Below are 15,176 nucleotides of genomic sequence, written 5' to 3' on the forward strand. Positions count from 1 at the left end.
CTCAGGGTGGGCAATTGCCCCTCCTTGCCGCCCTAAATGACGCCGCTGATGGCTGGAAGAAGATTCTACACGCAAAATAATCAAATAAGTAAATAAAAGACTTTAAATTTGATTAAAATCATCTTTTCCTTGTAAACAAGAATTATGTGAGCTAGAAGAACGTGATAAGAATTTTAAAACATAAGATTTCCTTATTTTACGACACGACCTTCCTCCTTGAATTTTATTGGCAGTTTGACAGGTAATTTTCACTAATGACACAGAACAAACGCTACTTGTTTCAAGGAGTGGACGATGTAGCAAGAAATCGCGTTGCATTTTTTTTTTTTTTTTTTTACTTCTATTTTGTTTATTTCACACACAAGTCGTTACTGAACCTGAAAATTACGTATAACAGTTATATTGTGATCGCTGCAGACGAAGCTGCTGGTGTATTTTACTATAGAAACAACAGTAAGTACTAATTTTCATAATTTCAGTAATAAACGTAATAGGATACACATGACCATCTTCAGTGTGAATGTCTACTCAGAGTCAGAGCCGTAGCTAGACGGGGGCGAGCGGGGCGGTTGTCCCGGACGCTGATAGCAAGTGGGCGCCGAATGAGCAAGAAGAAAGGAAAAGTTTTGTAAATGAGTAAACGACGCGGCGCCCCGTAGAATTTCTGGCGCCCTATTAAATCAATATTGTTGTCGGTTAGCAAAGAAATTGATTTTTTAAACTTGTCTCCACCTTCAATGATAAGGAACTTGAGTTGAATTGGTTTTAAGTTTAACGTCCCATTCAGCAGCGACGCTATATGGGACGTGGATTTACTGATCAACGTGGAATCCGAATCACGTGAGCTCCCGCCAGGAATCGAACCCGAGACTCCCATGCCAAAGGCGCGTACGCTAACCGCTTAGCCACGAATGAGCTTCTTGATAAGGAACTTGTTTGCGACAAAGACAAGACCAGTTTACGTATCAGCTACTGTTCGAGAATTGAGTTCTTGTATTTGACAAGAATCAAACAATTCATGCTGGGATTTGTTTGACCACTTGCTTTAGCACTGTCCATGTGAAGTTAAACTAATACGTCCTAATTATGATTTATGAATGTATTATTCAAATAGAAGGCCAGTTCAAACGTCTAACTACCATCATCACGAAATCTGTTTCCAACAAGAAATAAAGAGAGTTTTGACAGATTTTGTCACCCCTCGAAACTTGCAACCCCATGCCAATGCCGTGAGTACAGGCAAAAAATAATATGGCGCTTTCCGCAACACTGTCGTAGATTAAATTTTAATCTGCACACGAAATTATTTGCTAGGTTTCTAGAGTTTGTCCTCCCCTCCACGATATGTGAGGAACGAACGGATCATATGAATTTGAGCATTATGCTTCTTTACCATTTGTAAACCTTGTGGAATTACGCGATTGACCGTCGCGGCGGTATGTTGAACTGCCGTTTCTATTGTTATTTGAAAAAGTGGATTCTCTTCTCATACTCAGGAACGCACGGTTTGCACCATATTGGGATCTCTACAATACATCGCATAGGTCACTGATATGTAAGATATCAACCGAATATTGAAGAGCGCAGGAAGAGTGTTGTTTTCTTGCGATTGGACATAGTGTTGATCCCTTTGTAACGCTGGAACTCTTTGTAACTCATTTTTTGTTTACTTGGGTTGCAAAAACCCACAAATGTAGGGTGAGAAGGTCGTAATTTTATGGAGCCATATGGTCATTCAGTATACAACATTCATTGGCCCTGTAACTCACCACACAGCACCTTCGAACTATCCGCATTAACTTCTGAAGTGTATTCAAGAGGGCTGCTACCAATTAGTCGAATTCGTTACCATAATCCTAGACTATGCGAGTTCATGTTGGCTTCTGTTGGTTCTTCCATTTACTCCCATATCCTTCTTTTACCAATTGTTTTAAATTCACTTTCATCAATCAGCTTCTTCTTCTTCTTTCTTCCTGAGGAGCATAATCATGGAACGTGAACATTAGAAATTTCGCTTCATGTCATTTCGTTATCGTAATCCTGGAACGAGTATCAGTTGGCCTTATGCAGATTGGTTTTGACGTATGATTAGTGTCATACTAAAGGCCTGACTACTGCAGGAAACATGTTAATCGAACTCTTTAGTATGGCACTAATCATTCTTCAGAATGACTCTGCATAAGGCTCATTATGACTAACTGTAAAAGGTAACTTATGTAAGATCACGAATTTTAAGACGAACTTTAACTTTTCACAGCTAAGATTTGGACTTCAAAAGGGTTGGGGCCGTTTCGTCCAAAGATATTTCGTTCAAAGGACATCTGTCCAGAGACATTTAGTCCAAACTAGGGATGTAAAATACCTGGGTATTTATTTCAGCGGGTAAATACCCTGGGTAAATACCCGGGTATTTACCCAAAATGGGTATTTTAGTGGGTATTTTATGTTTCAATTACCAATAAATGAATTTTATCGTTGTCAATGAAAAATATAATGGTCATTTGTATCACCTGCAACAGGAGCACTAAATAATCACTAAATTAATCATTTTTTCTATCAATTAAAGAATGAATTTGATATTTATTAAGTAACAAGTACTGATTTCCTAGCTACTACCCATTATTTTTCTTTCTACTCACACTAAATTTCCTTTTATTATCCTTGGCGGAAAATAATTGTCCATTCTACTCCGTAAATTCTTACCTTAGTGTGCCCCTGAGGCGTCCAAACAGTTGCACGGTATAGAATTCGATAGTGGACCTAATCAACACGAAAATATAACATTTATGATAGAACATGACGATGACCACAGAAAGTGAAGTCAGTTGTCACCAAACTAATCATACACTATTATTAAGTATTCTGTCTGCCAGCAGCTCTTGGTATTAATAACATGAAATTTAAGTTATTCCTTAGGTTCGCGTTTGATGAAATTGCTTTCTTCTTTTCTCTCGATCTGGCACATCTTTTATTTCCAATACCTTCTCCAGTTTTTCAAATCACCGATGAGCACACTAACTAAACTATTTAAGTAACAGGGGGATCTCTATAACCAAAATGAACAACCACTTTTTCTTTAGGTTTACCAAATTCATTAATTGCAGAAAATGAATTATTAATAATTACTTTTCTATTATAAGGATCTAAAGTTTACATTACCTTAAAAATGTGAATAGTACTGATGAAAAACAACTTTAATAATTAAAAAAAACTGCTGATATTCCAAATACAGCTGGTTACTTTTTCAAGCAAAATAATGTTATTATTGGTATTTTATCTATTAGGTAATGAGATGTACTGAATTATCAATAATGCAAAAAATTGGACCAATAAGTTTCTTATATTTTACTCCTGGTTTATTGAATTAACAAATTAAATATAATTAAGAAACTATACTGTAACATCTAAGTTGTTGATATAGTTATATCAAGGTAAAGAAACTCGACTTTAGTAAGTAATAACCTAGAAAATATTTAGAAACTAAACAAATTACACATTTACTAATTTGCCATTCTGTAGAAGTTACGAAAGTTGCAGAATAATCAAAGTAACTGAATTTAATAAATTGTTCGATCAAATTATTTACTAAATATGCCGTTGAAAGAAAATGATCCATAAAATAAGAAATAACACTTTGTAAAACACTTAAGTAATTCATTCCTGATTTTTAGAATTGTTCACTAAATGGAGTTTAACACTAATAATAATGCTTTGTGAAAGTATTTATTGGAATAGCATATTTAAAATACTAATGTGATAAAAAAAACGTTAAGTTGTATAGTAACTAAGTGAAGGTAATATTTATACCTTAAATTATTCAATATAGAACAGCAATTAACCCCTATCATATTTGGAGCATTATAAATAAAACTATCACAAGTTTTACTGTTCTACTCAGTATCAACCGTAAGTTCAGAGTCGGAATCATCACACATTTCTTCAGTATCAACTTCAATATCAATCGTTTCTTTACTTTCTTCTATGTCATTCATTTCTTCTGTATCCTTTGCCAATGTCTCTGGTATTTTGTTCTGTTCCATGCCAACAGCTGGTGCCTTCTTCCTTCTAGACCATGGTTCTGAGTGTTGCATCTGTGAAACTTCAGGTAATTTCTTATTTAAAAGCTTCCAGTTATGCGAAGGATATTTTAGTTTCTCTGCCCTCTCCGATGATAAACAATTTATTGTTTTACTATGGTCCAAGTAAATGTAGAGAAAGTTCTTTCTGTGGCAGCAGATGTAACAGGAGCACTAAGGATTCGAATTGCAACATCAGCTAATTCAGTGATGCCTCGAAACCCTCTCCATCAAAGTAGTGAGCTCATTTGTTCCAGTCCGTCCCACAAAAGCTTCCTTGCCCATATTCCTTCCTTGTCCCTGTAGTCAGTCAAATGTGCTCTCGTAAAACGGAATTCAATCCCATTTGTTTTCCAACTTCACAAATAAGATTTATTCATCAAGCAATTATTCAGCTGTCAATTTGCAGCCCTGAAAAGTGGAATTGTGGAGAATTGGACCCACATTGACTTCATTCTTTAAATTTTTCCATTATAGATTGCTCTTCTGTTTTTGAAAGGGTTGACGATGGTAACTGTTCTGTCCGAGTTTGATGAATTCTCTGGAATTTTGAATACACAGTGTCTATATGAGGCTTATTTTACTCGAAGCAATTAATCAAATCCACTATAGGTTTCAAAATAGCTTCAAGTTTTTCAATACAAACTCAGAATACATTATCAAGAGGTCTTTTCTTGATTTCTAAAGGTAATGACAATTCTTCACTCACAGCGAGCGTCTGAAGCCTAGTTTTATTGACAAGAAACTTTGGAGGCAGTGTAAATGGCTTCCCCATCTTGTTTTCCTACCAACTTTAACGAAATTGTAACCCTTCTTTCCATTCAGATTTGTGTAAATAGTGCTTGCAAGTGATGTCTATGTTTGTATTAACAACATCAGTTACACTTCCCAGTAATGTCTTTACTGGGACATCCGAGGATGTCATCCGATGGACATCCGAGGATGTCAGAACAAAGCAAATGGAGATGAGCAAGACAACCCAAAGATACTATATTAGAATACTTCTGTTTTACTAATATAATAGCTGCTCTCATGTTATACGTGTTGTCTCCTATATTTACTAAAATTTTTACAGCGTTATATTGTTTACAGAACATTCATGATCTCTTCAGACAAGTAATGTGCATCTTTTGACAACGTGAAATCAACAAAAACAGGTTTAGACTTTGAAATGACGAAATAAATGACAGATTCATTTCTCAAGTTACTCCACCCGTCACACTGTAAATGTAGATTTGGAGAATTCCTCTAACTTCATTTTAACTTCCCCTTGCATTTCACTGTATTGAGCATCCAAGTAACTTGTAACCAGGCGATACATTGATGGGAGAGCATACGAAGGACAAATTTTCTTTAAAAAATTCAATCCACAAAGAGTGACCAACAAGTAACAGGGGACATCCACTAACGAGATCGCGTTGACAAGGCTTTCGTTCAACACTTCCTGTAATATACTTCCCGTAAGACTTCGTTAACGTTCCATATGTTGTTATTTGTTTTAAGAAACGTCTATATTAAGATTCATCAAAAATCCTAAATAGTAACGTTGAACCTAAGAGGCCATAAAAGTTAAGGAAAACATGTACATTTGATGGAAATTGATGTAATGCTTTTTTTTATTTCAGCATATTTTCATATAATAAACACGACTGCATCAAATATATCGAACTCATTTTCTCCTTTCATGATAAAACTACTCTAAAATGTCCTTTTAAGTTTAAAACTAGTAGACCCAGGGCACACTTTTTTCATGAGTGATTTAACTTGAAGTCCATAATGTTCTACTCGGAAAGGTTTAGATAATTTTGGTTGTCTTTATTCAACTAGTTATAGTCTCTGATATGTAATGCTTTAGATACATAATCCAGCTTTCGTTTATCTTTTATTTATGTGTCGGGTGTCTGAGTTGTTTTGTGTGAAACATTTCTGAGAATTTTAAAATTTCAAAATTGCACGTTTCAGGAAAAACTGTTGGATTGAAGTACTCTCAAAACATCTGCTCTCAAATGAAAATACCCAATAACTTGAAAGAGTTCTTGAAAATTGATGGCGTATTGCAGACTTTACATTTAAAACTGGGGCTTTCTCCCAAACATTCAACAAAGAGAATTTATGTACGATTTCTATGTTTGGACAACCTAAGGCTTAAAGTCATACTAAGTTTTGTTATTTTTTTTAAGTCTTGGTGTAAAACAAATCCAAGTTTAAAAGCTGTTCACACCTTGGCGAAGAAAGGGCATACACGCATAAGTATAGTAAAATAGTCCCAGATAAATCTTGAGACGGCAAGTGGGTGGTAGTGTAGGTACCCCGAGGAGACATTAATCCCTCAAGCTTCAACTCTGATTCTGATTCTCAATCTGATTTGTTCGTGAGTGATGACGTAAAATCGGAAATATGGTGTGAATTATTTCTCAAGATTGGCTTGATCGACGTTGATCAAACTTTGATGTACGTATAGGTGTACACGAGGGCTTCGTCTGAAAAATGTAACAACTTACCCCCACCATCTCCCCCTTTCAAAACATTCGATTCAATATTGTGATCTCTTTACCTATGAAGTTCTTCGAGAAAAAAAAATAGGTTTTAGATATCGCTTTAACCGAGAATAACCTATAATGTCCAAAATTGTACCGCTGGTGCGCCATGGTTAAAATTGCCTTCAAACCGGCATCGCACCTGGACGAGGTCAACTGGTTATTATTTTCCATATTTATAGTGAATGAATTAGACATCATGCTCGAGAGACCCCAAAATACAGAGAAACGTCACCGGTACGGTTAACAATTCTTGAAACTTCATAATAATTGAACTTTCGTAAAATACCCATTTTTTGGGTAGGTAAATACAAAAGGGGTAAATACCCATTTTTTATTTACCTATCCACTGGGTATTTACCCGACCCACATCTCTAGTCCAAACACATTTGGTCCAGGGACATTTGGTCCAAAGGACAATTCGTCCAAAAGACAATTGGTCCAAAGGACATTTCATCCAAAGACATTTGCTCCAAAGGGCATTTCGTCCAAAAGACACTTGGTCCAAAGGAAATTTCGTCCAGAAGACGATTGGTCCAAAGGACATAATCTATAACATTATGACTTGGACGAAATGTCATTTGGACCAATTGTCTTTTGGACGAAATGTCGTTTGGACCAATTGTCTTTTGAACGAAATGACCTTTGAACCAAATGTCTTATCGCAAAGCAAGACCTACGAATGCATAGAGCGTTTCAAACAAGGAAGAACAACCAATGCAGAAGTCATTGATGCGGTGCAAAATTAGTTACAAGTGCAAACGAAAAACTTTTTTTTTGTTTTTCATCGGAATCAAAAAACTTCAGAAACGTTGGGAAAAGTGCGTTGAAATGCTGAGAGATTTTGTGGAAAAATAATGTGTATTTCAGTTTTCAGTTTTCTTTCATTAGAATAAATGTATCCTTTCTCAAGTCCCTTTACATTTGAATTTCTCGTATATTAAGATAATAATAAAGACCTTTTGATGTGTATTCAATTGAACTATATGAGGATTCAAACAGAGACTTATTGTCGGTAAGCACAAGGAAGTAAATGAATTTAGATGCATCATTTAATGAGCAAGATGCAAAGCAAACAAATTCAATCTACATCATTATGACTAGTGTGATTTTACAATAGTAGTATAAAATACAAACATGAAACTTTTGGAATTTCAGATTAGATAAAAAGAATAATTCTGTCAGCGGAAGACCTCCGCATTCTACGAACTTCTTGTTTTAAGTTTTGACATAATATTAAAATAGAGGTAAGGCTTAAAGAATTAAATATGGTGATCCGTCATAACTGAATGTCATTATGCTCGTTTCAAGCTTATCGACAGATAAGAGAAGACTCAATGATCTGCTGATTGTCTGAACAAGAGAAGACCTTTTGTTTCTGTCAAAGACAGTTTATATACACATCAGTTTTGGTTTCCACCTGTATGTTTTTCTATTTTCATTTTTTGTTTCAATACGTACCGTACTTTCACTCTTGGTCATCACTTTCTGTTTCTAGCTTTCTAGCAAACGAGCTTGGATGTTTTTCTTTTTAGATGCTAAAATGCACACTTACAAAAAAATTATTAGATTTAGTATATATAAATTTTAATGCATATTACAATTATTCTATTACGGAGCTTTATTATATGAATACATAAATTAGTATTGAAGATGACAGTCTTAAAGATATGAAGATGTGAGACAATAAATCAGAACCTTTCTAACGGGTAGCTCACGAAAAACCGGCTAGCCTGCATGTTTGCAAGAGAACTTCTTATTGCAAGAGAACATTTTTAGCAACTTCCGTAATCTTCTTAAATTCTCATGACTGCAGATCTTTCCATTAATAGCATGTATTGTTCCTTTTTTACAAAACCACTTATTCAGCCTCATGAAAGGCGGGTCGGGTTTTCGTGGACCACCCTGTATATTAAAGATGGTACCTAACGTTATTCTTCTACTTTTAGGCTGAAGATGGCACAAGGAACGTGGATAATTTTCGTAGCCGTTGCACTTTTGTGTGTAGCTGACGTAATGTTACGTAAGTAGCGTCTGTATAATAATCAACACATATTTTACATTCTAGTTAGTTAGCTTCAGTGTTGAGACATCAGGATATTGCGGCTTTAACCTTTTTATTATCATGTAATAAATTCATAATTACTTTTATTGTGTTTTTTCTTTTCTTCTTTCTTCTTATTATGTATTCTTTTTCATCATTAATGGCTCTAAAAAAAGTTACGTTCACTTTCAAGTCATTTTCATTTCAATCTTTAAAAGAAAACTTTCAAATCAAAGAAATCGTAACCCTGAAATTAATTATTCTACTTGTATATAAACATGATAATGACAACTAATTACTAGCAAAGAATGCATAATTTACGAGCTGCATCCCGAAAGTAACTTTTCCCAAGCGTCCCATAGCTAGGAAACCATATTAACCAATGGATTTCAATCGGCACTATGTCCTATGCATTCAAAAACTTTATCACTGCCCGCACTTCATACGCAGCGGGAGCTGGAATAGGAACGTCCATCTTCAACCACTGCCACGACGCTACTGAGAGCACTTAGGGAAGTTCCACTGGCGCATGCGCCATGCTAGGATCTTACTCTCTCACATGCAAGCAGTCGCTTCGCGCAACATACCGTTTCCTAGATATGGAACGCGTGGGAAGGTTACTTTCTGGATGCGTGTCGCATTATATCAAATTAAATACCATGCTCGCGTAATGACAGTTTTACTATTACTTTATGCTGGTACATATTTTCAGACAAATTTATTATGATTTATGAAACAAATTTGTCAGTATTCTCGAACTGAGAGATATTTAAGATAAATTAAAACTTCCCAGTAATATTTTCTTTCCCTAATTTCTACCAATAGTATTCTTTTACCGTTGTAATTAACCCTTAACTATAGGCCTTCTAGATGTTGAAGTTCAGCCAAATATATTACGTATTCACATCACTTGTCCTCAAAACTTGTTAATACCTCCAAATGTTTCTTTTTTTTCTCCAAAATATAAATTAGTTTCACTAGTACGAAATTTTAAAAATTTCGCTTTTATTATTCATCAGTTCTCAACTGATGGCAATTAGTTTCTATCACTCACGTTTGGCTAGAATTGAACTAATTCTAATATTCTAATGTTTCTAATATTTCAGTCAAAAGCAAGTAAATTACTGTACTGTATTTCTTTAGTATGAAAATCTAGGAGCTCTACTCAAGTGTTGTTACGTGCTGCGTAGAAAGCAGATATTGTAACGAAGCTCACATCCTACCTAATTTTTATCATTCTTTGCAGAGCGAAATCAAAGTTGTCCAGATCCGTGTGCCAATGCAGGATGTACTTATAAATGCATACATCGATATGATCCATGCTTCGCACCGCCATGTTGTCCAACTGCAGAATGTGTTCCCGCAGACAGTATGTATGCTTTTAAAGATGAGAGTACTGTATTGTGTAGTTTTGACTTCCACTGAAAAATATTAACACAGGAATTTATCATTTTTTGGTATTTGCCATACGATATTTCTTTTTAATGGTATAAAATGCATGTAGTTATAGCATATTTTTAAAAAAAAGGACTAATGTATGAAGAAATGGAAAATTTAAGTTTGTATGTTTTTTATGTAATTTACAAACAAAATTTAAATATTCGCAATGAATTATATTTGTTATAATTCACGATATAAGAATAATTTTAAGTTATTGTCTACTATATAAACGTAAACCTTTTCTATGCACTTCAAGCAGCAAGAGACCTTTCGGTCATTTGGCGCTTGCTTCGCTTTTGGGTTTCTACGATTGTTCTTTAAACGCGTGCTTTCATACAATTTGCCTTTTGTTGTACTTGCGAGTGATACTTTAGATCCTTCGCAGAGCATCATATCATCACTGGCTGTTCATTGGCTATTGACGTGACTTGTAAAAAGCTTGCGTCAAGCTTGAATGGAACAATGATTGCAAGGTTGCCCCCATTGTAACATCGTTACTGGAATCCAGCTTGCGGCATGCTTGCACGTTTTCCAATCAAGTTGGATGCAAGCTTGCCGACTTCCAATGCAAGGTTACAGCAATCGGTTTGCAAATTGTCTCTGCTACTACGGACGAAACGTTATTAGGTGCCAATCCTTTCAGCTCTATTTAGTTTCTATAAATCTTTTGTTTTCTAAAATTTCTTTTTTCTGGACATAGTTCTAGGTACATAATAGTCAACATTAAGCTAAAGACTCACCTCTTGTCTAACCATGGTGTTAAAAAGCACGCTAAACTCTAATAATCCTCAAAATAAAAAATCCTTCACTTGGTAGTCGAAATAAGCAGCAGGAGATATTACTTCTACTATTGCCAAATGTGTAAACATGGTACAGTCACGAAAGAAAGTATTCTTCAGTTGACAAAATTTCTTTTCCTAAAAACTCAACAACAAATTAACTAACTAGAGTACCGATTTAGGCAAGTTATCAAGTTGTAATTATTTCTAAGGATAACAACAAAAAGATTCAAATTGATTCATTTGTTCCCGAGTTATTGGCAAATGAAAATTTGTCAACTGTCAAATACTTTCTTTCTCGTGTGTTCTACTAATCTATTAAAAGAAAAGTCATAATTTTAATGTATCCCGGTCATGCTCTTTAGGTTAAAGGAGAGGTACCGAATTAAATGGTATTAAAAAGCATAAATAAATAAATAAATAATATTGAAATGAAAAGTTTGGCCAGAGAGGAGACAAAACTCTGAGAAAATCCACGCATGCAACTACGTTCACTACAAAAAACATATATAACATGATCCAGGATTGAAGCAGAAATTTGAAATACTTTATTGTCTAAAATGTTCTTCAACTCTCTACACAATACCACGAGCTGTCCTTTGGACCAGTTTCTACTTTTAGATACCATTGTGATTTGATCCCAGTTCCAGCCAAGTGAGATTTGTGATAAACAAACATGATATGTATGGGTTTTCTTGGAGTTCTGTTTCCTCCCATTTTCTTCATTTCATCATTTAACTAATTCCCATCATCACCGCCCCCTTTACCCTAGTTACATAAACACAGGACGTTAAACTATGATAAAAGCGTTTTTCTCAACACTTCAAACAAACCACTTAGTTGCACTCCGTGAAAAACTCAATACGACGGGACCATGAACTGGAAAGAATTGGTAGTATTTTTGTTGCAACCCTCGGTTGTTCACGAATGAATATTCATTTTTTCTCCTATCGCTATGCGGAACAAATTTAACAATACAAGTAATCCGATGTCAGAATATGTAGGGAGATATAAAATATAGTCAAAACGGAAATGAAATGAAATGAAATCTTTCTCTTTTATGCTCCACTGTTATGCTGGCTCGGGTAAAGGAGATGGTGATGATGAGAAATGAAGAAATGGTGGAATGCAGAAAGTAAGAGAAAACGGGAGAAACCCGAGAAAGCCTCCTCCCCCACACACACAAAGTGTTGTCTACCACAAAGTTTATTTGAGGCGAGCCGGGATCGAGCCTGGGACACCACTCGGAGATGAACGCTCTACCACTGAGCCACCTCGAACCCTAGAGTTGAAACGGGTCATTGTGGGGATCAGTAGACCGGCGGCTAAACAATACAGCATTTTATAATGAGGAAAGTCCTTCATTACTCATGAGTGGCGTAGCCAGGGGTTGACTCAACTCAATTTCTACTTAATACAATGATATCACAAACTACTTTACTCATATGCATAATGTTCAATTTCACTTCCAGATGTTATGATGTTTTTCAAATAATTTATTAAAAAAAGTTATTGTATAGTCATGCTCAAAGAAAGTTACTTCCTACAAGGTCTATATTTAATACTGCATACAATTTGGACAAATTAGTTAAATGCTGTGTTCTTCATCTTTAAAGCTCATTCTCGTCAGCTTGTGCTTCAAACTTCGCAAGTTATTGGCTAGCGTACAAAGCGTTAGAAAGGAAATAAATGTTTAAGATGTTTTGTTATTTTTTCTCTATTTTTTTAAATACATACATACCTTCTGTTTAGTCAAATTATTAATGCGCGTTACTTCGGTGCGCATGGTATCTTACAACGTTTGGGAGCACTAAAAATTTCTCTATGCTGATCCAGCGTCATTAATCAATTAAGGAACAACCTGAATTAAGATATATCGAACTCTAGTGTCCACAAAGGCAAAAATAATGGAGCTTGGGTGACAAGGCACTGACTATATATTACTCAAATGAACGAGCTTATTTGGCTGGCCGTAGCTATTTATAGGTCGTGTACAACTAAAGGAAACTGAAGATAATGGATATGGGGTGAATACATTGGCTTCTTATACCATATTTCTGTACTTGATGAGTCAATATATGTAATGAATGCTATATGCCACATAATGCTTGATATACAATATTAACAACCTCCTAACGTCGTGCCTTAAAAGCATGGTTGATGATCGAAGAGTGACGTTCAGAAGTTGCTATTACTCATCATCCAGAATGAGTAGGTTAACGTTAACTGAGAGAAAATGATAACGAACTCTATGATTCGTTTAATAAATGTATTGATCTAAATGATGTCATAATGTCTGCGTGTATATTTGTTGTGAGTGTAACACAACAAATCAGATCACAAATCGTAAACGACTGGAAATTAAATCACGATCAACACGCACATAGCTGAGGCACACATACCTGCTTTATACGATGAATGTCTGGACTGATGGTTGTTCTCCTCAGCTCTGGATCTCCTGGACAGGATTGTTGGCTGTATGTAGTCTCCGACGAGATACCAACTAAAAGCCAACCATTACCAGCGGACTATGGTTGGACGTCGAACTGGAAGTGATCACCCTTGATCTACTTATGGTCGTGATGAATCTCAGACCACTGCTAGGCTGCTAATTCTCTTCTAATGTGTCTTTGATTTCTCTGATCCACTTCTGATCCAGATCCTCTCCAACAAGAGGTTTTTGTTCACAATTCCAGACGCTGGAATTCGCTTTGTGGTTCATTTGTGTTTACCTCAGCTATTGGTGAAACATTGGTTTCAACCCGTCGTGACCAAATTCCCAGTCTAACAATCGCTGCAGATCTGAAAGTTGTGCCACATTCAAATTGTGTCAATGTTAACAAACTAGATTGCACATTGATGACTTTACAACTTTCGATTTCATCTTTACAAAACAAAACAAAACAAATAATCTGACGATTTAGCGTCTCGCCATTATTTCAGTGACAACACAACATAAATACAACTATTTACGTAAACAAACAAATGCACGTGTTCATATGACATAACATTACATTAACACTCCAATTTTAATTCCAATAAATCTTAGTTTCCGTCACCAAAATAAAATCTTAAATCCGTACACCGCTACAATATATGTACATAATGCTCGAAAAATGTTCTTCTGACGTAGGTGCCAGTTGTGACTACCAGGCGCCATAGTAATATAAATTCAATTTGATATATATGACTACATTTTCTAACTAAGCGCCAGACACGTATTTCCAGCAGGCATGACGACTTGGCGGCATGGATTTTTCAAGACAGTTATGGTAGATGTGTCTTTTCGATTTAAGAACGTGGATTTGATCACACTCCAATTGTCCAATTTGATCACAATCTGATTCTGAGGTCCGAAATGACGTTTCCACACACACACACACACACACACACACACACACATATATATATATATATATATATATATATATATATATATATATATATATATATATATATGGACACACCGTCAACGTTTGAGAGGTGATTCGTGACACCAAGGTAAGACAAAAAGTATAGACCAATCTGGGTGTACAAATGCCTCCTTTCGGAGTTATAGGCTGCCGAAAACATGAAAAAATGAACTTATGGAGTTTAAGGTTCATAGCTACAATACTATGGAACCTACCGTTGTCGGGTCAAGACTTCACTTAGGAACTAGTATGTACTCTATCCAAATATCCATGTTTCAAAATCCTGCGGTACTTCCGCAACAATTTTTATACAGATTGTTTTTTGAGTACTTCAAATTATATGCCCGTAGCCAAATTGCCTCCATAAAACTTGTTGCGTGAGTATCTTAGAATTCTGAAACATGTATTTCTGGATAGAGCACATATTGGTTCCTAAGTGAAATCTTCACCCGACTATGGTAGGTTCCATAGTTGTGTAGCTATGGACCTTTAAAATTCAGTTTTTCATGTTTTCGACAACCTATGACACCGAAAGGAAGCATTTGTGCACCCAAGTTGGTCTATACTTTTCGTCTTATCTTGGTGTCAGGAATCACCTCCCAAACGTTATCGATGTCATTTTGAAACACCCTGTATATATATATATATATATATATATATATATATGCGTGTCTGTGTGTGTGTACATTCCTTGTTGGGAACCCTCTCTAATGAATTGTTGAACAACGCATAATAATAATAATAGTAATAATAATAATAATAATAAAAATAAACTGTAAATTTTGAAATTTTAAGAAGGAAGTTTCTTTCTCTTTAATTAAGAACTGTAGGTTTAATTCTTAATGGCTGATACTTTGAGCATGCAGTATATATAAGATTTTATTCTT

The 15,176-nt window shown here is 35.4% G+C and overlaps 1 protein-coding gene across 2 annotated transcripts in view; it reads left to right on the top strand.

The window, feature by feature from the left end:
- The first annotated feature begins 328 nt into the window (after positions 1–328).
- The window catches only part of LOC145692710 (uncharacterized), a 34,833-nt gene continuing 19,985 nt past the window's right edge, over positions 329–15,176 (top strand). For both annotated transcript variants that reach the window (XM_081768120.1, XM_081768119.1), the window contains exons 1-3: positions 329–453; positions 8,563–8,636; positions 9,904–10,026. In XM_081768120.1, the coding sequence (XP_081624246.1) occupies positions 8,570–8,636; positions 9,904–10,026 (190 nt within the window). In that variant the 5' untranslated portion in view covers positions 329–453; positions 8,563–8,569. The remainder of the gene's footprint in view (positions 454–8,562; positions 8,637–9,903; positions 10,027–15,176) is intronic.

This window comes from Thermobia domestica, chromosome 8, assembly GCF_964235325.1.
Source record: "Thermobia domestica chromosome 8, izTheDome1.hap1.1, whole genome shotgun sequence".
NCBI classification, from domain to species: domain Eukaryota; kingdom Metazoa; phylum Arthropoda; class Insecta; order Zygentoma; family Lepismatidae; genus Thermobia; species Thermobia domestica.